The 25,844-nt window shown below is 38.8% G+C and overlaps 1 protein-coding gene across 1 annotated transcript in view; it reads right to left on the bottom strand.

The window, feature by feature from the left end:
* Positions 1-2,490: 2,490 nt before the first annotated feature.
* LOC110288526 (interferon-induced very large GTPase 1-like) overlaps positions 2,491-25,844 on the bottom strand; it is a 31,999-nt gene continuing 8,645 nt past the window's right edge. Inside the window, exon 3 of the mRNA XM_085841430.1 lies at positions 2,491-11,547. Within this exon, the coding sequence (XP_085697556.1) occupies positions 4,251-11,547 (7,297 nt within the window). The 3' untranslated portion in view covers positions 2,491-4,250. The remainder of the gene's footprint in view (positions 11,548-25,844) is intronic.

Here is a 25,844-nt window from a genome sequence, read left to right as displayed (position 1 = left end):
ATCAAGGACCTCCACATAAAACCAGAGATACTGAAACTTATAGGGGAGAAAGTGGGGAAAAGCCTCGAATATATGGGCACATGGGGAAAATACCTGAACAGAACAACAATGGCTTGTGCTTAAGATCGAGAATCAAAAAGTGGTACCTCATAAAACTGCAAAGATTCTGTAAGGCAAAAGGCACTCTCAATAAGACAAAAAGGCCTCCAACAGATTGGGAAAGGATCTTTACCAATCCTAAATCAGATAGGGGACTAATATCCAAGATATAAAGAACTCAAGAAGTTGGATTCCAGAAAAACAAATAACCCTATTAAAAAATGGGGTACAGAGCTAAACAAAGAATTCTCAACTGAGGAATACTGAAGGGCTGAGAAGCACCTGAAAAAATGTTCAACATCCTTAATCATCAGGGAAATGCAAATGAAAACAACCCTGAGATTCCATCTCACACCAGTCAGAATGGCTAAGATCAAAAATTCAGGTTACAGCAGATGCTGGTGAGGATGTAGAGAGACAGGAACACTTCTCCATTGTTGGTGGAATTGCAAGCTGGTACAACCACTCTGGAAATCAGTCCGGAGCTTCCTCAGAAAATTGGACATAGTTCTACTGGAAGATCCAGAAGTACCTCTCCTGGGCATATACCCAGAAGATGTTCCAACTTGTAATAATGATTCATGGTCCATTATGTTCATATCAGCCTTATTTATACTAGCCATAAGCTGGAAAGAACCCAGATGTCTTTCAGCAGAAAAATGGATACAGAAAATGTGGTACATTTATTTACAAAATGGAATACTACTCAGCAGTTAAAAACAATGAATTTATGAAATTCTTAGGCAAATTGATGGATCTGAAGGATATCATCCTGAGTGAGGTAACCAAATCACAAAAGAACACACATGATACACACTCACTGATAAGTGGATATTATCCCGGAAACTTAGAATACCCAAGATACAATTTGCAAAACACATGAAACTCAAGAAGAATGAACACCAAAGTGTAGATACTTCGTTCCTTCTTAGAATGTGGAACAAAATACTCATGGAAGGAGTTACAGAGACAAAGTTCAGAGTAGAGCCTGAAGGATGGATCATCCAGAGACTGCCCGACCCAGGGATCCATCCCATATACAATCAGCAAACCCAGACACTATTGCATATGCTAGAAAGATTTTGCTAACAGTACCCTGATATAGCTATCTCTTGTGAGGCTATGCCAGTGCCTGGAAAATACAGAAGTGGATGCTTACAGTTATCTATTGGATGAAACACAAGGCCACCAAGGAAGGAGCTAGAGAAAGTACCCAAGGAGCTAAAGGTTTCTGCAACCCTATAGGAGGAACAACAATATAAACTAACAAGTACCTCCCAGAGCTGTGTCTCTAGTTGCATATGTAGTAGAGGATGGCCTAGTTGCCCATCAATGGGTGGAGAGTCCCTTGGTCTTGGAAAGATCATATGCCCCAGTACAGGGGAACACCAGGGCCAGGAAGCAGGAGTGGGTGGGTTGGGGAGCAGGGAATGGGGAGGACATAGGGGACTCTCGGGATAGCATTTGAAATGTAAGTGAAGAAAATGTCTAAGAAAAAAAAGAAATATTCAGTATCCTTAACTATCAGGGAAATGTAAAGTAAATCTACTTTGGATTTCATTCAGAAATGAAACGACATTCAGAATGGCCAAAGTCAAAATACAAATCACAAGTCATGCTGGTGAGTATTCTGGGAAAGGGGAACACTTCTATTTTTGGTGGGAGTGCAAACTGTTGGATTCCCTTTAAGAATCTATGTGATTCTTTCTTGAAACTGTATACTACATGTTCCCAATTAGTTGAAGATATCTGGGGCATGAGCCAGATATCGGTGAAGGGGAGCCACATACAGAGAATGAAAACAGAATAAGTGAGAACTGTACATTGCAAGCAGCAGAGCTGAGGGCTGGATACACAGAATACTCCTTCGAGACTAAATATGGCTAGCGCAATCCTTATAAGGAAAACATTTAATTGTGGCTGGCTTAGAGGTTCAGAGGTTCAATCTAGTATCATCAAAGCAGGAACATAGCATTATCCAGGCAGGCATGGAGCAGCAGGAGCTGAGAGGTCTACATCTTCATCTGCTGGCCTCTAAGAGAAGACTGATTTGCTAGCTGGAAGTGGGTCGGATAGCCCACACCCACAGTGATACATCTACTCCAACAAGGCCACAGCTACTCTAATAGGGCCACACCTTGTAACAGTGCCACTCCCTGGGCCCAGCATATGCAAATCATCAGAGACATCATAGCCCTCCCCCCACATTTTTGACCTGATCACCATAACAGAAATTCAGGGATGATTCCTTTTCAGACCTATATATAACACAGGGCTTTAATTTTTATGTTCATTTTATTTTATTTGAAAATCTTTTTCTTTTTTTGTCTTTCATTTGTTAAAATTGTTAAAATTATTATTTTATTTATTTATATTCCAAATGAGGTCCCCTCCCCATTTTTTGCACCACATCACCAAGAACTTCATCCCACTCCCCCTCAACTTTGCCTCTGAGGGGATGGTCCCACACTCACCCATTCACCTTCACCTCACTTGCCAACAGGATCCCACACCTTCATGCATCAAGGCTCTACAGGATTAGGTGCCTCCTCTCACACTGAGACCAGACAATTCAGTCCTCTGCTACATGTGTGCCACTGGGCCACAGAGCAGCTCATGTATGGTTGGTAGCCCAACCTCGGCAAGCTCTGAGGGGTTCATATGCTATAATTTGATCATGTTTTCACTCTCTCCCAATTCATTTCAGGTCCTCTCCATTTCCCTACTACTACAATTTTATTATTATTTTTTTATTTCAAATAAACACACAAACTTACAATAAAAAAACAAACAATAAGAAACACATAATCTCCCAGAAGAACAAAAATAGAAAACAATCAAAATCAAAGTAAAAAAGCAAAAAAATAAGCCAAAACATATTTAGTACCTATGAATAAAGCAGGAGATATCAAATAGGAGAGAAATATAATCATATTCATAGAAATCTTCAAGTCTTGTAATAGTAACTAATTTATTTTTACTTACTTAATTTATAATGCAACTAAATTGATATTAGGATGTTGAAGACTGGCTATGTCAATGATCAAAGTAGGGCATGTGTAATTGGAGACAATGTAAAGTCAGTACATGCTCACACACTTGGTGAATGAAGCAAACTCCAACAAGTGAGCTCTAACAATGTTATTTTTCTCTTAGCCTTCTAACACCATCTAAGACAAAGTTCTCTATTTATGACAAAAATTACCTCATAGCAACAAGTTGCAAATTTTCTAAAAACAATCACCAAAACACATGTTCTTCAAAAAGACAATAAAATCATCACACAAAAGGAAATTACAAGAGGAGTATCAATTGTGTATTCCTCTTTTGAAACTCATAGCTAAGTAAACATATCTCATCTAACTTTATCTCATTTTTTTCTCCATAGTAACCCTAAAGCCATAATTCTTTTGTTTTGATTAACAAAGTTTAAGCAAGCCAAGTCTACAGTAGCCAGTTTTCCATATGCTTAGATGATGATCAATCTGTATTTACGAAGAAACAATCTCTTACATCTTATTTTTGAAGTCTTGTTCAGCTAGACTGGAGAATCATCTATTCTCTATTCTATACTAATAATAGAATTATTAACTCCTTGTTCATTACCTTGCCTTTTTATGGTGCCCACCAAAACCTGTGACTATGTCTCTAGATCACAAAACCCAGGAACTCAGACACAACCTAGAATGAATGTTTTGAGCATTAACTTGTCCTAAGCCTACTTTCTTCTTCTAAGCACTATTACAGACTTGCAATGCATGAAAGCTAACTGTACTCCTTTTCAAACCTATGTAGCCCTCACTATACTACAAGGAAAGGGGCGCATTCTGCTCTTAATTCTTACTTTATCATATCTATTTAGCAGAACAACTTAAGCCATCTCCTTAAACTTTCTATCATTTACCCTAACTCCCTAAAACTATTTAAATCAAACCAGGAATTCTATAAAAAAACATTAATTCATCTAAACAATTTTATTTTATGAAAGTTTACCTTCATATAGATCTGAAGGAAAATTGCCCAATAGAGTGGGCCATCTCAAGGAAGCTCAAATGCCTACTGCAGATCCTCCTGCATGGTGTTCTCCATTAGGCTCCCTTGGCTAAAGTAAAACTTCGTTGGCCTGTCTACTGTTCTGTCTGTGGCAATTATTATTTTTTTAAGTCATTCAAGACATCTTGCTTTGTGATTTTAGTCCATGAAGCTGGAATTCTACCTTTCCCTGTAAATCTTTTGCCATATGCCCCTTCTAGCTGTGATCTGAAATGACAGACAAACCATTTCCAATATGGCTGGTTGGATGAGTCTGGGGTGATGCTCCATGCGGCATAATCACCTCCTGCTTCTCGATATTTCTTGTATCTGAATTCCTGGAGGTCATCTAAAACGAAGGTAGAATCACTTGCTACATCACTAGTACAAACATCAGTGACGAACTGGTCTGTTTTATGATAAGAAAAACCACTGACAGCCTGAGGACGGTGGAATGGCACACTGTGGTCTTCTTCATGTTGGGGAATGGTGTTTGTACAAATTGCATTACAAAAAGGACACTGTTTCCAGCAGCCACAGAGATGTTCAGAGAGAATTTCCTCAATGTCAGGAACAATTTCATCCATGTGCATACATGAAAAATAGGCTTCTACTTCCCTCATTGCAGGATCCAAAGCTTTGCTCATGGCTTCTTTGAGGAACTCAGTATCCATTAGCTCCTGGTGCTCTATGCTTACCAGTTCTCTCCGTGGGAAGATGAGGTTGCTCCCTAGGTGGTCACAGAACAAATCCAGCCAGCCAGATGCAGTGCTGCCTTTAGCTTTAGCTACCTTTGTGGAGTTATGAATGGCAGACAGGATGGTATTCTTGACATCACCTAAACTTATGTTTAAAAATGTTTCAATTTTTTCACTCTCTTTTTCTGAACAGTATCTTGTAATGTGGTCTCTAATGTAATCCCTGAAAAATTCCTCTGGCTTTTGAATGTATTTCCAGTATTTATCAAAATTTTCTTCTTCTGCTAGAGAGTAGAGAATATGTTTCTCCAGGTTAGCTCTGTTTCCATTGAATTCAGGGCAGGTGGCTCGCATGTCTCCGGCTATTCTTTGAACCATTATTTTCCATACGCTGTCAGAGATAGCAGGAGTGAGCTTGCGCCATAGGAAGTCAACAAAGGATGTGATTGAGGTGGCACCTTGGCAGGAGATCTTAAAACTCATAAAGAAATCGTCTTTCTTTCGCGCCAGATAGTTCACAGGGTCATTTGCAATCTTGAATGCCTCATGCATTTTCTTGAAATCCTTGGATGCTCTTTGGAATAAGTACAAGGATAAGTCAATGATGTAGTCTCTGGTAAATGTGTAGTCTCCCCCACAGGGTTCAGATTTCAGCTCATTTTCTATGATCTTCAAGATTTCATGAAAGTAATTGTGACTGTAATCACGCTTTTGCTTCCAAATGTTTTTAAGTGTTTCTGTAAATTTTAACCCAATGTCTTTGGTTGTCTTTTTGATGGACTCAACCTGACAGGTTTCTAAACTCTTTCTAAGTAAAAGGTATTTGTTTTTCATTTGAATATGTTTGTCATACATGATTTCAAACTTTTCTCCAGACGTTATTTTTAGTCTTTCCACAATATTTTTGTCCTTCTTGAAATATTCCAGAAGGATATTTTCAGAGTCCAAGTCAATGTTAGGCTCTGTGACATGAGGGACATTGGAAGATACATCATAAATCCAACTTGTCCAAAGTTGACTGAATTTCTCATGCAAGTCTTCATCACTTATTTCCTTACCCTTCAAATTTAAAGCTAACTTTCTGCTCCTCTCTAACAACTGATTTTCATATTGTGACTTTTGGTTATCAAGTATTTCTTGGCTTTTTTTAAGACTGATATGTTCATTGCATTTCCTTCTGGTATCTGAAATAAGTGTGTCTTTAAGGATTAGTAGCTTGTGTTCAAAATTTGCTTTCCACTGAACCAATATTTCACAATCTGGGTCTTCTTCAAAATATTTGTCAAATTCTTGTTTGATGGTTTCATATTTCTTACCAAGTGGATCCTCCAGCAAATTAGATGTGAGTGTCAGGATTTTCCCATTTTGAATCTGATTGTTCAGCTGATTCTGTAAGTCTAGTACATGACTCCTCAACTCCCAGGTCCAGTGGCTATACATGGTTTCCAGTTTGCTCATGGCTATGACCTCTTGGGTGTTTCTGAAACTGAAAATGAAGTTTTCACTGACAAGAGCTTTCCACAAATCTTGAACTCGGAATTTGAAATCTGAGATTTTTAAGATCCTTCCCCTAGATTCCTTCTGGGCACTTGAAAGAATTGCATTTCTTAGTTCCTGGACATTGTAGCAATAGCGAGGATTAGGAGGGGCCATTGGGGGATTACCATCCCAGAGGTGAGCAAAGTAGTAGACATGGCGATTGGCATCAAACTTAATTACATCACTGAAGTGGGTTATGTCTGAGCACTCTTCCAACTCAGCAGCCAATGCTGTCATTTCATCCAGTTTCTGCTCTAGTTTCCTCCGTCCTTCCATAGTTTGGTCTCTTGCTGTAACTTCTCCCACATTTTGATGGACAAAGAGGCAACTGGGGGAGATATTTACTTGTTTCATTCTCAGAAATGCTTGAACAGATATTTGTAGAATGTCCTGAATCTCTGAGGGATTCTCCCCAAAAATATTGATCAGAGTCAAGTTTCCAAGACCAATGACTAATGTTGCCAACTCATGGTCCCAATTCTGAGATTTGTTGTTGAGTTCTGGAGCTCGAAGTCCTTCTGTGTCTACAACAAGCACATAAGTAAAACCGAGTTCTTTTGTGAATGTCTCTTCCACCTTCAGGAGCTGCATGCAAGCCCCCTTGGTACACCTTCCTGCACTGACTGTGAAGTGTACACCAAACAGGGCATTCAGCAGGGTAGACTTCCCTGAGCTCTGCAGGCCAAGGACAGAGAGAACAAACAGCCTTTTGTCTCCAACTTTCTCTGTGATCTTGTCAAAAATAGCTGCTACCCACTTTAGAGGCACATATGAAGCATCCCCGTCCATCAGCTCAATGGGAACACCAGCTATCATCAGGTCTGCAGCAATTTGAGGGAGGCAGAGAAAAAGGCTATCTCTAGAGGAAGAAGTTTCTTCCAGAGCTTCATAGATCTGGCCAACTTCTCGGAGAAGGTGCTCAATTCCTAAAGTACAGTCATGAATCTCTACAGAGATGGCATCCATGTGCTTCTGACAGTGTGTCAGGTAGCCGCTCTTCTGTTCTCTTTGCTTTTCTGTTTGTATACTTAACCACAAAGATCTCTGCTTTTCATGTAATTTTTCCAGGTGTTCTTTTGTCAGGTTGTCAAAAAACAGAGTCAGCCACTGCAAAAAGTAGAGTTTGTTATGGGTTTCTGAGTAGTCTTGGAGGAGTTCAAGAACAGAGCACATTAAATCATTGAGAGGAAAGGCTTTTTCCAACTGCTGATGTCGAATTATTCTTTTCTCTGTTTCAATCTCACTCTTGTGTTGTTCGATGCTCCGATTCCCCTTTTCTCTCAGATGATAGAATTCTTTGTCTTTTTTACACCAAAGGTGCCAAAGTTGTCCTTGAAGGGGTAGTAAATTTTCTTTTGTCTGAGATAACTTGTATTCCTCCAGGAGGATCATTATACTCTGAGCCTTTTCTTGGGCTTCCTTGCAGTCTCTCTGGTCTTCATCAATAAGGAATCCTAGCTCTCGAGCTGTCTGTGAACAGTCCTCTAAACTGAGAGCAGTGTTAGAGAGCACTAGAAAATGTTTGATGGCATTGGTGAGCTCCTCTGTTAATTCTGCCTCATTTCTATTCTTGATGCCAATTCTCATTCTTTTACCAGAAATATTTACTATGACCTTTTCTTTGTCGTCAATCAAGCAGATCAAAGGTGTTGATGACTGACACAGGTGTCTGACAAGCTTTTGGTTTTCTTTATTGTTATCAGAAACTGACATGAGGACCACAATGATAGAAGAGACATGTTGGAGGAACCCAAGTTGTTGGGTATGTTCCTTGGCATCTCCATGAAGATTGGTAAAGGTCAGACAATTGTCAAACATGTCCTCACCTTCACCTGCAGGGCAGAACCAGCAGATTTCCACTACTCCCTGCATCAGGAGACAGTGTTTGTTGCTTCCTCTGCAGTGTCTGTGAAAAAACACATCATGTTTACGTTTACTGAGAAGAAAGTTCATGATCTGAGATTTGGAAGCAGAGAGGCCATTTCCAACTCTAATGAAGGACACAATGGGGGTAGAGACATGACACATCTGCTGATTTCTGTGACTGTAGCTCTTATCCTGTGGAGATTTACTTGTATCTTGCCAATTTTTCCTAATTTGTCTGAGAGACCAGAGATAAAATTCAATATGAGAAGTGTTGGGATTTGGCACCACAAGAGGGAGTGCATATTGACAAATGGAAAGTTTGGACAAAATATATTGCCTGGTAAGATCATCTGCACAGTGTAAAATGGCCATCTGGATATCCATTGGGTGAATGTGGGGCCAGTAGTCAGTGTCTGAAAGATAGCCAGGACTGTCATTGTCTTTAATGACATCCTCATATGGATCAAAATCTTCATTTTCATGATTGGAGGAACCTATGGAGATCTGTTTTCTTATGCTTTCATCATCATTTAAAACAAGATGTCTCAACCCATAATCCAACATCAGTAGCTTTTGTAGGAAATAGAATGGAAGCTCCTTTTCAGAACTTGGCTGTGAATTGCACACAGAGGTTTTATAGATCAGATGGAAGTCAGCTCTGTGCATCCTCTTTGGATAGTAATTGTCTAGGCCTAGACGTTGGAGTAAGTCCAGGAAAGGCCCATTTTCTATCATTTCCTTTGTTCTGTTTTCATTACTTTTTTGTTTATAAGTCTGTTTCTTTTCATGGCAGAGACTTTGCAATTGTTTTTTTACCTCATCCATTTGTATTGAATGGGTGGTGGCTTTATAGTCCCCCTCAATGAGTAATCTCAAATCATTCTCCAGACTTTCCCAGTCATGATGTGCTCCATGTTTTGTGAGAACATGTGCAACTTCTTCAGACAACAGTGTCCCCATATGTTGTTGTATTAATGTCAAACGTTGTCCTTTTTCTTCTGTAGAAATATCTGTGATTTCAACTGTGGCTCTTAGAGATGTGAGCACCAAGAATGCCTGGGCTCTGTAATTGCAAATATTTTTCAGTTCTTGGTATTTGTGTTGGTTGTTTTCAATTTGATCCAAGAGGAAGTTTAACTCATCACACCCCAGAAGATGCTGAAAAATACTGTTTACCAACTGATAGCCTGCACCAGCTGCAATGGAGAGTAGCAACAGCTGCATGTCTGGCTGCTGTGTTTCTCTGAGGTACTTCAAGAAGGAGCTGAGAGCTGTGGTGACTTCATATGTAGCCATTCTCTTTGCTTCTTCCACTGTTTCTGGGGGCTCATTTTTGAAACTCTCTTCCATCAGATATTTGTGGATTTTCTTTAAGGTGTTAATGAATTCAGAAAATGAGGTAATTTTGACTTGTTCTTCCTCTGACTCTGACTGATTGATCCACTGTATGATGGAGTGTGCCTGAGGAAAGTTTGTCACTTTGTAGACATGAGGTTCTAGAAGGCTGCACAACTGAGATTTAATAAACTGAGTTTTATATGTGGGTGAATTTTTGCAGAAGTTGACAATGTTTATTAGAAAATTCTGCAGATCCCAATCTGTGAGGCATGTGTTAATCCAAATGTTATAACTTTTTATTTTTTGACTCAATGTTTGCATAAAATCTACTAACTTCCTAAGCTGTTCTTCAGGATCAGAAACCTCCCAGCCTTTCATGTTCTCTAGGAAAAGCTTAGCTTCTTTTCTAGCAGTCAGAAATTCTTCCCCTTCTTGAATCTGGACATCTAGTTCAGTCAGAGCAGTGTAGTGGTCTTTGAGGCAGTTAGCCAGTTGAAGAGCGTTCTTAAATTCAGTTCTGTGACTGGACAGGATGATGTCCCAAATAGGTATCAACTGCAGTTCCCTATCAATGACAGACCAGGTTTGATTGCTAGCTACAAGGCCAGCTGTCCACTGGGCAATTCCATCTGCTTCTGCTGGTCCACCTATCTTGGCTACAGATAGTTGTACCTTGGTTTGAGAGTTTAGATGAGTTTTACTGTAAAATGCTGTTTTTGATTTTGAATTTGTTATATCTACATTTGCACCGACTTTAACTCCAAAGCCACTATAACTGCCCATAATGTAAATATTCAAAGACTCTTCTGCTTGCTGCTTTACATCAGCCAAGTGCTCACTTTTGAAACCTTCTGAAACGGCTTTCCAGCAATAGATTCCCCCCAGGTGCAGAGGGCCTTGGTTAGCATGAGAGCCAAACCTGTGGAAAAAGTTTTTAGCCCTGTGCCTCAGTAAGGGTTGTCCATCTCGGTGGTGTGTAGTCTGCTCCAGGAGTTCTTCAATACTTTTTAGTTCCTGGAGAGCAGCCTTGGAGAGTTCAAGATCATTGACGTGAAAATGGCAGGTGGCCAATGGGATGTAACTGAACCTGGCTGAGCAAAAATAAGTTTGCTTTGAATGGGATTGGTAGTTATCCTCAGATTCTGTCTGTTTGTTGTGACCCATACCAGCTTCTAGACTAAGTCCCCAACCTTCGCCTTTAACCATGGGGGTTGAACTGAAACCCATCCTCTCTATAGTCTGTGTAAACATGGCTTGTTCTTGAAAAGATGAAAATTCCTTTGTTTTTATCTCTGTGCCATGTATTGGGCCAGCAAGTGAGAACTGCTTAGGGACACTGAGTAGCTCTTCTCTCTTCTGAATCAGGGTTCTTGGGTGGTTGGTCTTATAAATTCCCTGCAGAGCCAGCCCTCCAGATGCCCATCTTACCAGGTCTCCATCTGAGAGCTTTTGACTGTGAGTCAGGGTCTGTTCCATGTGACTGAGATGTCTCTCCATTATTTCAGTGATGTCTTTTAGGGACACTTCAGCAGTTGGCCAGCACTCCTCAGGGATCTCCATTGCTTGTCTCAGCTCTGCTTCTTTTCTCCTCACTGCCTCTTCCTCTCTGTGCTTCCCTTCTGACTGCAAGGCTCTCAGAGCCTGCAGTGCCTGGCCTGCCTGCCTCTGCCTGTTCTTTATCATCTCCCTTGGAGTCTCCTGCAGCTCTGCAACACTATTTGGCTGTGAGAGGTCCAGCAGCTTCTCCAGAGCCTTTTTCTCCCAAGTGTGCTGTGTCTGCGACTTCAGCTTCTGGAGGTCTCTTTTGTCTAAATATTGTAAGGCCTGGGCAGAGGTCACACCCAAATCTTCCTGAAGCTTAGGTAGCCAGTAGTCAACAGACAGTCCTGCGTCATTCAGCATTTCCTGGAGATCGAGCCTCCTCGTGCATCTGGACTGAGGCTCATCAGGGATACACTTTTCTGTTGCCATGGCTCTGTGAGGAACAGATTGTAGTTAATTTTTGTCTGTGTCCTGACCTTAGGAAGTGTCATCTATGTGGACAAAAAAGTGAATTACTAATGATTCAACTGTTAGCCCTTTTCATCTCCCATAATTTTTCACATGTGTATTTTAAAACAACTTTGTGTGTGTGTGTGTTAAGCCTTTCATTGTGGGTGTTCGCAGCATGACATGTTTTGTTGGATACTATGGTGAGTTGCATTTTTGCCTGATTTCATTTCTTTTCAAGACAGGGCTTTGTGTGTGTGTGTGTGTGTGTGTGTGTGTGTGTGTGTGTGTATGTGTGTATGTGTGTATGTGTGTATGTGTGTATGTAGTCCTGGATATTCTGGAATCCACTCTGTAGACCAGGCTAGTCATGAACTTGGACATCTACTTGCTTCTGCATCCGGAGTGCTAGGACTAAAGTTGTGTATCAACATTGCCAGACACTTTGCCTGATTTTTTTCCACAAAATTATTATCATTTAATTTATGGATTGCTTAAAAGACACAAGATTCTTTTTGAAATCTATTTGTTTTGTTTTTGTAAAGTCTTGGCAGTTTTTTGTTTTTGTTTTAAAGCTTATTTCCCATATGTATTCTTTCCTCAAAATTTAACTAAGTGTATAGTTCTAATTTTAAAAAAAATGTTAATGACTGCATTTAAACAAGTGATCGCTTTAAAAAGCCTTTATATTAAAGAGTGAGGCCTGTAAAATGAAGGGTAGCTGCAGACTGCCTTCTCCCCCAGCCTGGGGATTTCAGATGTCTCCTCTGCCTATAGCCTTACTTCAATGAGGCTTACAGAAGTTAACAATGTTGAATATTTCATTTCACAAGCTCTGTAAAAATGAGCTGCTGTGACCTAAAAAAGGTACGGTCATATTTTCACATAATATAGTATCTTAAAAGATTATATTTGCAAAAAGAAGTGTATCCACAGAAGCACTTCTAGCTTCTGATTCAGAGTGCAGTAAATGTCCTTGGGTTTCACAAGTTTATTTCAAATCATTATTGCTCTATGATATAGGCAAAGGGTGAAACCAGTACTTGAAAGAAAACAACAGCAACAACAACAAAAACAAAAACAACAACAAAAACCAATCATATTCTTGTCCTAACAGATTAGTGAAGACAAAAACCTGGAATGTGATTCACCATTCCCTCTGTGTACCTGACTGCTCCAAACTTGGAGATCTACTTGCTTCCAACTCCTGAGTACTGGGACTAAAGTTGTGCATCGCCACTGCCTGACACTTTGCCTGATTTTTAAACTTTCTCTTGCACAGAATCAATTGCTTTGAGGGAATTAATGTGAAGGATAGTATTTGATAACATACATGACTTTGCTTGGTTGATTTTTATAAAAACAAGTGATATCATCTGTTGATTATGTTTTCTTTAAAACTTTTTGTTTAACTAGTGGTGACTGGTTCCATTCCTATTTTTCTGTTACTTTTTTCTTCCTCTTCAGACAGAGTTTTGCTATGCAGCTCATGATGGCTCAGAGCTTGTTACTTAGCCTAGGCTGGACTCTAACTCATGATTTTTTTTTTTTTTTTTTTTTTTTGGCCTCCTGACTGCTGGGATTACCAGGGGGCATCACCATGCCTGACTTTGTCATGTCTTTGTAGGTCATTTCATAATATTAAATTTCTCTCCTTGCATTTAGACATACTACTAATTTGTTTTGTTTTAGTAATTTATTCATTATTCTCCTTTTGTTAATATCTTTGAATCATATGAAGACTATTTACTAATAGCATCCACACCTGTGTATATAGACACAAATTCTCCTCTGTGTCCAATATTTTATCAATTTTATGGAAATCTCTCACTCATTGCCTCTACAACATTCAGTGAGACGAGAGTTCACACTTCAATTTCGTACTTGTTCAAGTTTTTTTTCCTCCTATCATTTTTGCCCTACTGAATTACACTACCATATGTCCAGGCCAGCAAGTGTTCTATTTTTTTTTTCTGAACATGAATTTAGTATACAACTAATACTTAATCTGCTCTCTTAAATCTGCTTTCAGTCTCATTTCATTTTGTACTCTCCTGCTATGTCTCCTTTACATTTTGACTTCTTTATATTTTGACTGAATTGCAATCATTGTTAACCCATTTGCCATGGTTTGAGTATTATCCTTTGAAGGGTGGGATTTGTGAAAAGATATTGTGTAAATTTGGTTTTGTCATGGAATACCTTGGTTTCTCCATTTATAGTAATGGAGAGTTTTGCTAGGTATAGTAGCCTGGGCTGGCATTTGTGCTCTCTTCAGATCTGTATGACATCTACCCCAGATCTTCTGACTTTTATAGTCTCTGGGGGAAAGTATTGTGTAATTCTGATAACACATTATTTAGAGTATTTAATGAGCTAAATAATCTCAATGATAAAAGCAAAATTTTGACTTGAAAGTAGACAATAGGAGACCTGGCCTGTGAGATGGCTGAGTGGCTAAGGGTCTTTGTCACTATCCCTGAGGATATGAATTTAATCTCTAGGATATACACTAAGAGAACTATCTTCTATGAGTTATGCCCTTACCTTTATTTACAATTGCATGCCTACCTTCTCTCTCTCTTTCTCTCCCTTTATTTATAATTGCATGCCTACATATTCTCTCTCTCTCTCTCTCTCTCTCTCTCTCTCTCTCTCTCTCTCTCTCTCTCTCTCATGAAAAAATTGGGCAAGATGGCTTGGCATGTAAAGGTTATTGTTGCTAAGCCTGATGACTTAAGTTCAATCCTGGTAATACCTGCCATGGCATGCAGAACACATACAGAAAACCAATCAATAAATGAATGTAACTTTTAAAGAACACATTCAGATGACTTACAGGTCTAGGAAAATCCTGACAAAATATGGTCTTGCATTTTTATTTGTTGTCTTGATTTCATTTAGTCCTGCCAGATGATCTAATAGGTTGTCAGAACAGTGTGAAATCTCTTTCTGGGAGGGTAGCTCATTCTATTGTCACTAGAACTTCAGAGTTTCCTTTTCCCCACCATGCACACTGAAGAAAATTTTAATTCTGGAGGAAGGAGGTGTCTGTTTTTTCAATAGTCTAGTAGCCAAAGACACAAAGTCAAATTTCTTTAGAACATCTTCTCTCTTGCTAGGCTAGATGAAAAGAAATAATTGGAGCATTCCATAATAATAAATGGCAATTTCAATAAAAATATGATGCTGTAGAAAATTAATGAGGAAATAGAGGACCAAAACAACATCCATAGCCCAGTAAAAGTGAGTGTAATGTAATATAAGGCTTCCCCCTAGAACAAGGTACACAAGCTTCCATAGGGCACATGGACATTTTCCATATGGTAAGCATTAGATAATATCAATAAATATTAAAAGTCTGAAGTAATGAAGATTTCTTACTTTGATCATTATGGATTTAAACTAGAAATAACAAAAGAAAAATGGGGATACTCACAAATGTGTAAATTCAAGAACATTTTGTTTAAAAGGCATGATGTCATCATATAACATATGATGGCTATTTTTGACTATCAACATGACTACCTCTGGAATTAACTAAAACCCAAGCAAATAGGTGCACCTTCAAGGATTTTTAAAATTAAATCATTGCATCTTTAAATATAGCTCTTTTGAAGTGAGAAGATCTACCATTAATCTGGGCCATACCTTCTGTTGGGAGCCTATATAATGGACATGGCTTAAGGAAGTTTGCTCTTTGCCTGTTTGCTCTCACTCTAGCTAGCAAGTCCATTCTTTCACTGTCATTGTAGCCTTTTCTTTGGGATTCTGATACATACTGAAGACCAGCTGAGACATCCAGCAGTGTAGACTGTACAATTGCTGAATTCGTGGGCCTTCTGTTGGTTAGACAGCTACTGTTGAACTAGCTGGATCATAACCTGTAGGCCATTCTAATAAATCCACCTGAACCATCTTCTAAACCATGAGCCTTATAAGGTCTCAGGTTCAGAGTTCAAGAAGGACAATAGGTAGGACTGTCCCTTTGATTAAGATACTGATTGGAAAACTTATGATATGGGAAATTTGGGGGTATTTTTGAGTTAGACAGAACTAAGAAATAGAATTTCTCTGGGATTAGCTGGGGAAGGGATGTTAGGGTCCTGGAAAACATTATAGCCATCAAAGTCACCCTGACACAATTGCTTTTCGGCTCTTGAATTCAAATAATGACATTTATGGATAGTGGAGGGTGAGTTTTAGAGAGAAGTTATAGATTCTTAGGTCAGAACTTGAAATCTGGGGGCAGGGGGCAAACAAGAGCCCGTGAGTTAGCTCATTGGTATGAGTATTAGGACCTGACTTCAAATATCCACACTTTCTATAAATAGCTGGGCATGAATCCAACATCTCCGTTTGGTCAGATCCTGTACATTCTACTCTAGGGTCGATTAGGATGGGTTCTTCTGCTCTTCTTCTCTATACATCTCCTATACATATATAGTCTAGGTCCCAGATCCTGTGCCCTGGTTTAGTCTGGTCACTCCAAGGTCACGACTGATCTCTAGGCTTCTACTAGACCCTGTTCTGCCTGTCCCTGACCACAGGCTCCTCTTACTCCACACCCAACCTCTCCACCCTTGCAATTTTTCTCCTGGGTTTTGTCAGATGAGTCTGATAATCATTCCTCCACACACTCTCCCCAACACTCAGTTTCTAAATAGGACTTCACTTGTCCAACAGTTATGGCAGCAATTAGTAGGTGGGAATTTATAAAACTAAAATGGTTTTGCACAGCTAAAGAAAAAGTCATGTGAAGAGGAAGCCCACAGAATGAGAGAGAATGTTTGTTAGCTATTGTAGTCTCCCCTCCCCCAGCCTGAAACCTGCTTGCTCAGGGGTGGAGCTTCCCGCTCAATCATTCTGCCACGCCCACTGCTGGAACCTGCCTCTTTGCTGTTCTGAAGCCATCACGTGATCACCCTGTACTGGACCCCACGATTATTTGGCGGGAATTGGGCCCCTCCCCCTTCCTTTATAACTGAGTGCTGGAATAGTAAAAATTGAACCTTGAGCAGAGAGCTTTGTCTTGGTTCCTTCCTTATCTCACACAGCCCAGCCCCTCTTCTCTTCCAGGTTTCCAAAATGCCTTTCCAGGCTAGAACCCAGGTTGTGATCTACTGGCTAGACACAACAAGCTATACATCTTATTGGCTTATAGACAATCACATTAGTTTCTTACCAGAAACCTAGCACCAACTTACATCATCACATGCCTCCAGATGCAAGCCAACTTGGTGTATAAGAGAGACTGCTCAACTACTCCAACTTTCTCTCTCTCCATTGTCTATTAACCCCTCTCTCCCCATAAGTTCCCTGCTAGCCTCTTTCTCTCCTCCTCTCTCTCTCTCTCTCTTCTCTCTTTCTGTACTTCCCTGAACACCCACTTCCTTTGTCACTACTCCTTTCCAGGTCTCCTTTCCTTCCCCACCAATATAAATTGTCTTTATATTATGTCTGTCACACAGCTGAATTGTTCAGAGGGACACCTTTCCTTTTGCTGCAATTATACCATCATTTTTAAAACACAGCACATCTGAATCAAGAAAAAACATGACTCATTCAAAAAATGAACTTGGGATCTGAACAGAGAGTTCTCAAAAGAAGAAATAAAATGGCTAAGAAATATTTTTTAAAAATGTTTGTTATCTCTGACAATTGAGGAAACTCAAAACAATTTTGATTATCATATATCTGTGTATGTATCAGCAATAATAAAGAGGCCATGATTTTAAAAAGAGCATAGAGAGATAGATATATGGGAGGGTTTAGAGGAAGGAAAGGGAAGGAGAAAATCATGTAATTGTATTACAATCTTAAAGATGAAAGAAACAAACAACAACAACCGACTTTGAGATTTCATTTTACCCCAGTCAGTGTGGCAAAGATTAACAAAAGAAATTGCAACACATGTTGGGAAGTGGGATATGGGGAGAGGAGAACTCTCATTCATTCTTTGTGGGATTTCAAACTGGTCTAGCCTTTCTGAAAACAAGTGTGGAATATCTTCAAGAAGCTAAATATAAATCATGGAGAAAGGGGACTTTCATTTGCAGTTGTTTTGATTACAAAAACATTCCAGTCATTCTGGAAATCAGTGTGGAGAATCCTCAGGAAGCTAAAAGTGAGTCTACCATATGACCCAGCTGTGTTTCTCCTTGTATGCTTGGAGGACTGACACCAACTCCACAGGAACTTGCTCATTCATTGCATACTGCATATTCATTGCTGCTGTTTTCACAATAGCTAGGAAATGGAAACAATCTAAATACCCTTCAAAGAACAAATGAAAATGAAAATGTGGCACACACACACTATGGAAAGCTTTTTGGCTATAATGAAAAATGAAATAATAAAACTTTCAAGATATGGATGGACCTAGAAAAGATTGTACTGAGACAAGATCCAGAAAGAAAAGGAGCACTAGTTCTCTCTCATTTGAGGTTCCTAGATCCAACTCTTCAGATTTAGTATATAATCTAGATTAACTGCTGAAACTAGGAAAATAAAAAGCGATGTGTGTGTGTGTATGTGTGTGTGTGTGTGTAGCCAAAGAGAAGAAATAACAAATAAGGTGCAGCTGATCTGAAAGAGGAAATGAGAAAATTTGAGGGACCCTAAATAAGGAGGGAGAGAAAGATAAATATAGAAGAATGAGAGAAGAGGACAAAATAGTATAGCTATCTGAGAAAGTCACAAGGCATCATACTATTAACTTTCTACCAAAAGTACCTATAATACACATAAATCAGTATATAAATATACATATATAGTTTAAGTGAAAATTTTTCATCTGGGCTGACAGTGCTTATCCCCAAGAGATATAGACCATCTAATAAAAACTCCAACAAAAGGCATGAGAAGCTGAGAAGCCCTCTTTAGGTCAGGGTTGCCCAAGAGACTCCCAAAACATTATGGGTTATCTCTATTGTCTCTAGTAGCCCCCCTCCCATCCTTAGAGGTAGAAGATAAGTGCTGTTGCTGAAGATACCATGCACTTCAGACACAGGGGCCAGAAGACCTGTGCTAGATCTGACCTGAAAGCTTCCTTTTTGGGAACTAGTTTTCATGTTAGCAGAAGGAGCTATGCAAGCTTCAAATGGTAGAAGCAAGCTAGGTATGATGCCTATGGACCACCACAATAACCAGAATGTCATGAAGGCTGCAGGTGTGTCACAAATACTATGGCATAACCAATAGTTCTCTAATTCAACCTAAAAACTGCTCAACAAGACAGAAATCATGCCTGGGACAGGAAACCTAACCAAATAATGAGTGCTAATGACGTCATGGATTTTGGAGACCCTGCAATTGCCACTTTACTAAACCAGCATAAGCCATAATTACATCCTAAGTATTTGTCCTTATATTTAGGACATACACTATATACACATCTAAGGATAGTCTTACTCCTCATCAAGAAAACTCTGTAACAGACTGAGACAATAAAGAAAACCGCACCAAATTAAATAGCAGAATTGTGGCGCTCAGGCCTAACTGATCCATCTACAGTACATATCCTATACCTAAGTCTCACTGATCATTGCAGAAGAGGGGATGGAAAAATTATAAAATTCAGACATATATGTATATAAAATATATAACACATATTATCTATATGGTACAGAATATATATACATTAAAATACATAAGCTTATATATGTGTGTGTGTTTCTACTATATATTACATATGATAACACATATATTATATGTTGTGTTTTTAAAAATGCAAAATAATGTGGCAGGATGGTGTACCTTAGCAGACTCTGCCAAGATGTTTCCCTAAGGAATAATCACTCTGTGACAGGGCTAGTATAAAAGATATTTTATTGTGGGAAGGGAGTTAGGGAGCAGAGGGGACCTGGAAAGGGGTAGAGGCAGAGAAAGGGGAAAAGAGAAGGACAGAGTGAGGGAAAGGGGAAGAGAGGAAGAGGTTGGCTGGGAACATGTGAGGAAAAGATAGAGAAGATGGAGGGTGGGTGAGGGAGAGGGAGTGGAATGAACGGGAAGGAGATGGGGATGGGGGAGAAGGAGGAGGAGAGGGAAAAGGACAGGAAGAATGAGAGGGGGAATGCAAGCTGAGCAGTCCTTATATGCCTGGCTCCTGGCTCTACTTGGTAGGCAGAGAAGCAAGCTGTTGCTAGGTAGGTATTTCAGGGGGAACCTAGAATAATTGCTAATTCTCTCTCTCTCTCTCTCCCCACTCTCTCCCCACTCTCTCTCCCTCTTTCTCTCCTTTGTCTCTCTTTTCTCCTCTCTATCTCCTCTTCCTCTCTCTTGTCTGTCTTTCCTTCTCTTTGAATTTTCACTATCTTTATTTTTCTTTTATATAGAAACTTTGGCAGAATAGCAGCTGTACATAAAGGTGGGACAAAATTTTAGACCAGGGTCACCACATGGGTGAGCTACCTGAACTGACCAATTCATCTCTGTACTGTTACTCAGTTTTTGCCATATAGGTTCTATAGAAATTTCCTAATCTCACAGCCCAGTGGCAGTACCCTCTTGCTAGTCAGCAGTTCTGTTTCGTTTCTGTTAAGCTCTTAGCTGGGAACCTAAAAAGAGTTTAGAACTCTTCAAAAATCTCATCCTGCTGTTGTCTGTGAAATTTATTCTTCAAGGTTACAAATCAGATGATATAGAAGCCATTGAATCCAGGGTGGCTTTGGTGGCCATTGATGTAGCAACACAAAAACATAACACTCAACTCAAGTGGGATACGCCAAATGTTGAGACCAGATGTGAGACTGGCTCCTGGTAGGCAGCTGCATAGGAAGAGGTGATAAAGGTGATGCATTTCTAAGAAGACAGGATTCTTCTTTATCCTCCTGACTTGAGAGGAAAGCCTGGCAGTTTAAAACAAAGTATATGTAGGCTTTTGACTCCCATCAGTAGGCCCCCTGCTGTGAACTGGCTAAACAAGTTCAAGGCCTACTCAGGACATACACACAACAGTTCTGGGCCAATCAACCACACTGGCTTCCTTCACATTGACCAACACTAAAGTGGGGGGGGGGGAGACTCTACAGAGGCAAAAACAAAAACAAACAAACAAAACAAAACAAAACAAAAAAACCTTTAGCCCTCAGGAAGAGACTGGAGTCCCCTACCTGGCTTTGCAGAGGGTCTTTTTTATTTTATTTTATTTTATTTTATTTTTTCTGTCTGCTGTGTGTATGCATTTCCCAACAACTTTCTCCAACTATTGACTTTTGTTGTGTTGTGCATAGCCCTGGAGCTAATTGTATTTGATGTTAATTCTGTTCTCCTGTGAGGGGTTGAGAGTAAGGAATGAGTCAGCACACAGGTGATGTCCTGTAAACCTGCTTCCCACCTTAATTTATAAAGGCTAGAGCCAGAGATGGGGTGGAGAAAGAGAGGTAGGTAGAGCTGATGAAGGTTTTTGGAGAGAAGGAGAGAGGGAGGACACAGAGGAGGAGGTGGAAAGAAAGCGGAGCAGAAGCACATGACCTGGAGAAACTGCAAGTTCTAAGGGGTCTCTTATATGGGGAAGATGCTAGTGTAGTGGTAGGTCTTCCCACTCTAGGCCCACAGCATGTATGAGTTGTGTTTTCATTGCCCAGGTTTATTTGGGTTGGAGATTTACCGCAACATTGTTGTATAAGGTATTTGGGATTTCTCTTCTGCTAATTGCTGTGCTCAAGAATTTTCCTACCTTTTTATTCTTTAAGTGGCAGAAAATTGAAACTGATCAAGGCCCCTCAGCATACCTCACCCATTAATATCAGCAATTATGGCCTGAGAACATAGATATAGGTTACCCAAATTCATGAAGTTTTTATAATAACAGAATGAAGAAAATCATGAATAGAGGCAGTTTTTCAGTGCATTGGTGGAAACATTAAATAGGTAGTTAAAACAGAATGGTGAAATCTCAGGTAAAGGCCTCAGATGCTACCTGGTAACTAACTTTTGATCCATAGAAACTAGGTTTATGTTAATATATTCCAATAAACTTTTATCTGTTACTCACAGGATGTTAGGTCTGATAAAGAGGTGGGAAAGACCAATCAGGAGGCTAAAGAGAGCCCAAGGTAAATTGTAATTAGGCTGCGAACTTGAAACATCGCAAACTCCCCATAATCACTGAAATACTAATCAGTGAATCAGCTTTCCAGGTTTATTCTGAGGTTAGAACTTCTTTCTAGGAAATTTTAATCAAAATTATCAGGGATTCTATTCTCCAGAATTGTTACTCATTTGAAGTAATAATCTGCTGTTCTTAAGAAACCGTCAACCACTTTCTCCTGTATCAGTTTGATTATAGAATACGGTAAAACATCTTAAGTTTTGCAATCAGAATGCCCAGAATGTATGAGGATGTTCCAAAGAAATGCTTCCTTGCTCTGGCTGTCTGGATTGTTGAAGCACAACACTCCAAGGGATTGGAATTATTCCCAGACCACTTCACCAGGGACACTGGAGCCTAAACAACTATGTGGCAAGGATGAGCAGGACACACCTTGACCAGGATAGGGAAAGCCAGAGGATAATGAGTTTGCAGCCTGGGTTTCTTACTGAGAATTTGTCTCAAAGCTAACAACACAAGTTAAGTAACTTGTGTGAACTCTTCCAAAAGTAACTAAAGCCAAGTGATTATAGAAAATGATTCTGTGATAGGGCAAGACAGTGCAGAGTTTCCTTCATCTTATATTCTTGGCGAGGTTATTTCACCTTTAACTAGTATTTGATCTCCTTAATGGAGAATCTCATGGAAAATTTCTCAACTCTATTCTAGGACATGAGGCTAAGATGCCCCATGTAATTTATCTTAGCTTCTGTTAAACTGCATGCTTGTGTAATATCTACCTCCTAGCTGGCTGGAATACAGATTTTCAGTGGCTATTAATTGTGTCTGGGAGGTCACCTCTTGCAGGCTCCTGTAACAGTTGTTATGTATATTTACTTAACAATGAATGGGCTCTGCTTGTATCTGTTTTTGATATTTATTTCAGGCACAAACATATTTTTAAGTATTTCCACCCCAGCAAGCAAAGTCCCTCAACAAATGGACAGATGTATGTGTTCCACGTGCAACACTCCAGGGGGCAACAGAGATACTCTTATCCCCAAAGCAAATACAAATTTATCTCACACTCCAAAAGGAATGGACCTCTCAGTGAGGCTATAGGTAGACTAAAAGTAGCTGTTGTCCCAAACAAAACAATAAAATAATTGTTAAAGGATATCACAATTTAATTAGTTTTAAAAGAAAAAAAAATACCTACTGACATTACTATGCCTATAGAAAAAAGAATTTAAGTTAACAATGCAGTGTATTCTTTGTTGTCTTGACATCCCAAGTAATTTCTTTCATATTCCTATCAAATGAAGATTTTCTGACCTCTAAGTGCAAGCTCTCTCATGTCTTCCTTAGATCAGGCATAAAATTTTATTACTCCCCTATAGGCAGGAGCAATATTCAGCCTGAATAAGCTTTAGAAAATGGATCGTTGACTATCACCTACTCCTAAAATAAAAGGACCAAAGTCTTGGAAGGGGAAAAAGAAGCTAGATAAAAAAGACAGAGAAAATTAATGGCCTGAGAGAAAATAAAGAAGTCTCTTTCCTTGGGATCTAGGTTGATTTTCCTACTTTTTTCTTGGTGAGTAATTTTCTGTTTTTTTTTCACAGCTGGATGATTTTATATTTTGGCTGCTATAAATAGGGCTCTCTTTAATGTGAGAGTTCATATATCCTTGTGACATGGTAATTTCATTTTGTTTGGTTATATGTTCAGCGGATGGTCTGTATATTTGCTCTACTGTTAGTATAATTGGGGGCTATATACTCTATCTGTAATAACTGTCTTAACTGACATTCCTACCAAATCACAAGAGTCTCTCTTATATCTTTTCTAGTATTTGTTGATATTATTTTTAAAACATTTCTATTTTATGTGAGTGGGTGTTTTGACTAGATATCTATCTGCGCATTATGTAGGTGTGTGGTGCCTGGTGCCTGTGGAAGTTAGAAGAGGGAATTGGATTTCCAGGAGCTGGAGTTATAGGCAGTTACAAGCTGCCATGTGTGTGCTGGAATTTAAACCCAGGTTCTCTAGAAGAGCAACTAAAGCCCATGTGCTATCTCACCAGCACTTAAGAGTGTGATTTATAATTTTGTATTTTTTGGTAACACCCATTTTCAATAGAGTGAGTTCTTACCTCACTATGATTTTTATTGTATTACTCTGACTAATGATACTGACTACTTTCCACACATCAATGGCCATTCATATGTTTTCATTTGGGACATTATAATCAAAATCTTTACTTCATTTTCCTTTTCAAATGAGTTTTTAGGTTCTTTCTTTATTACAAATTTACTTCTTGTCACTCCCATTTTGTTGGCTGTCTCTTTGCCCTGGTTGTTGTTTCTTTTGCTGTACACAAACTATTTTTTGTCTATATTTCTTTTCAATAAATATGAGGTTGACCAGTTTTCCCTCCTTTAGTTTTGTTTTGTTTTGTGTTTTGTTTTTTTCCATGTGGTTGCTGGAATTTGGATTGGAAGAGCAATCGGTGCTCTTAACCACTGAGCTATCTAGCCAGCCCAATTTTAATTTTTGTCAGACATGTTCCCAAATGGAGTAATATCATCTAAAATATTGCCCGGACTAATGACCTGAGACATTTTATCTGTGTTTTCTTATAGTTTCATAGTTTTAGGTTCTATGATTAATTCCTTGAGGCATCTTGAGTTGGTATTTGTAAATGGTAAGAGACAGGTATTTAGGTTTAGTCCTCTATATACAGTCATAAAGTTTCTTCAGAATCATTTTACTGAAAAGTGTGTCCTTCTCTTGCTCTGTGTATTTTTTTTCTCATGTTAAAAATCAGTGTTTCAGCAACATGGTTCAGTAAGTGAAGGTGCTTGTTATCAAGCCTGAGTTCACTCCCCAGGAGACACACACACACACACACACACACACACAATAAATAAATAAATAAATAAATAAATAAATAAATAAATAAATAAATAAATAGTAAACAAATAAATAAATGTAGAAATTAAAAGGAAAAGTTGGCTAGGATTCAGAATTTAGCTTAGTTTTAAACAGCATGCCCAGGAAACTTGGTCTAATGCACCATAAAGAAAAATGAGTTGGCTAGTTCAAGTGTGGTAAATTTCAAGATTGTTCTTTCTAATTCTGCAAAGAAAGATGTTATTTTGGCAGAGATTCATTCTATAGATTACCATGGTCTAGATAGACATTTTTAAAATCATTTATTATATTTCATATATATGAATACATTGTCGAGGGCTGTCTTCAGACACACCAGAAGAGGATATCAATTCCTGTTACAGATGGCTGTGAGCCACAGTGTGGTTGTTGGGAATTGAACTCAGGACCTCTTGAAGAAATGTCAGTGCTCTTAACCACTGAGCCATTTCTCTAGCTCTAGACATCTCAATAACAGTATTTCTTTCAAACTATGAACACAGATTACCTTTCCATCTGTTTATATTCTTTTTAATGCCATTAATTGTTAGTTTATACTTTTCATTATGAAGATTTTTACATATTTGCATACATTTATTTATAGATAACCTTGTGATGGTTACTGTAAACAAAATTATTGCCCTGTTCCCCCTTGGATTATTCACTGTTAAGATACAGAAATGTTATAGATCTTTATTAATTTTGTGTTCTGAAAACTTACTCAAAATTTTTTTTTAAACACAACACATAAAATATGTTTTTCATGCATACAATCCTTTTTATAGGATTTGTCTTCTATAAATTTTCTTCAGTTTTTCTGCCACTCAGGTTTTTTTTGTCCTTTACTTTTTTGTCTTATTCATTTTGAGACAGTCATTTACTTTACAACAAATTGCCCTTTTTACATTTAGTAAAATAAAACAAAACAAAACAAAACATTCCTATAGTTTAAAGTTTCTCCTTACAAAAATCATAATTTTCTTGGAAGTTTGCATAGATATTTCTCTTATATCCTAATAATTTTTAATTACCTGTAATAATTAGATTAATAGTAATGTAAGTTTTAAAATGTTTACTTATTTTATTATTTTACATGTTTTGATTGCATGAATGTGTGTGTACCACATGTATGCCTGGTACCTGTGGACATCTAAAGGGAACATCAAATCTCTTGAGATTGGAGTTACAGATGATTTTGAGCCACCATGGACGTACTGGAAATTGAACCCAGGTCTTCTAAAAGAACTACAAGTGCACTTAATCTCTGAGCCAACTCTTCAGCCCATCCTTAGTAATCTAAACTTATCAAGCATAAT

The sequence above is a fragment of the Mus caroli genome, unplaced genomic scaffold (assembly GCF_978045245.1).
Source record: "Mus caroli unplaced genomic scaffold, Mus_caroli_1 scaffold_8, whole genome shotgun sequence".
Classification (NCBI taxonomy): domain Eukaryota; kingdom Metazoa; phylum Chordata; class Mammalia; order Rodentia; family Muridae; genus Mus; species Mus caroli.
This window is presented reverse-complemented; position numbering and strand designations above follow the sequence as displayed.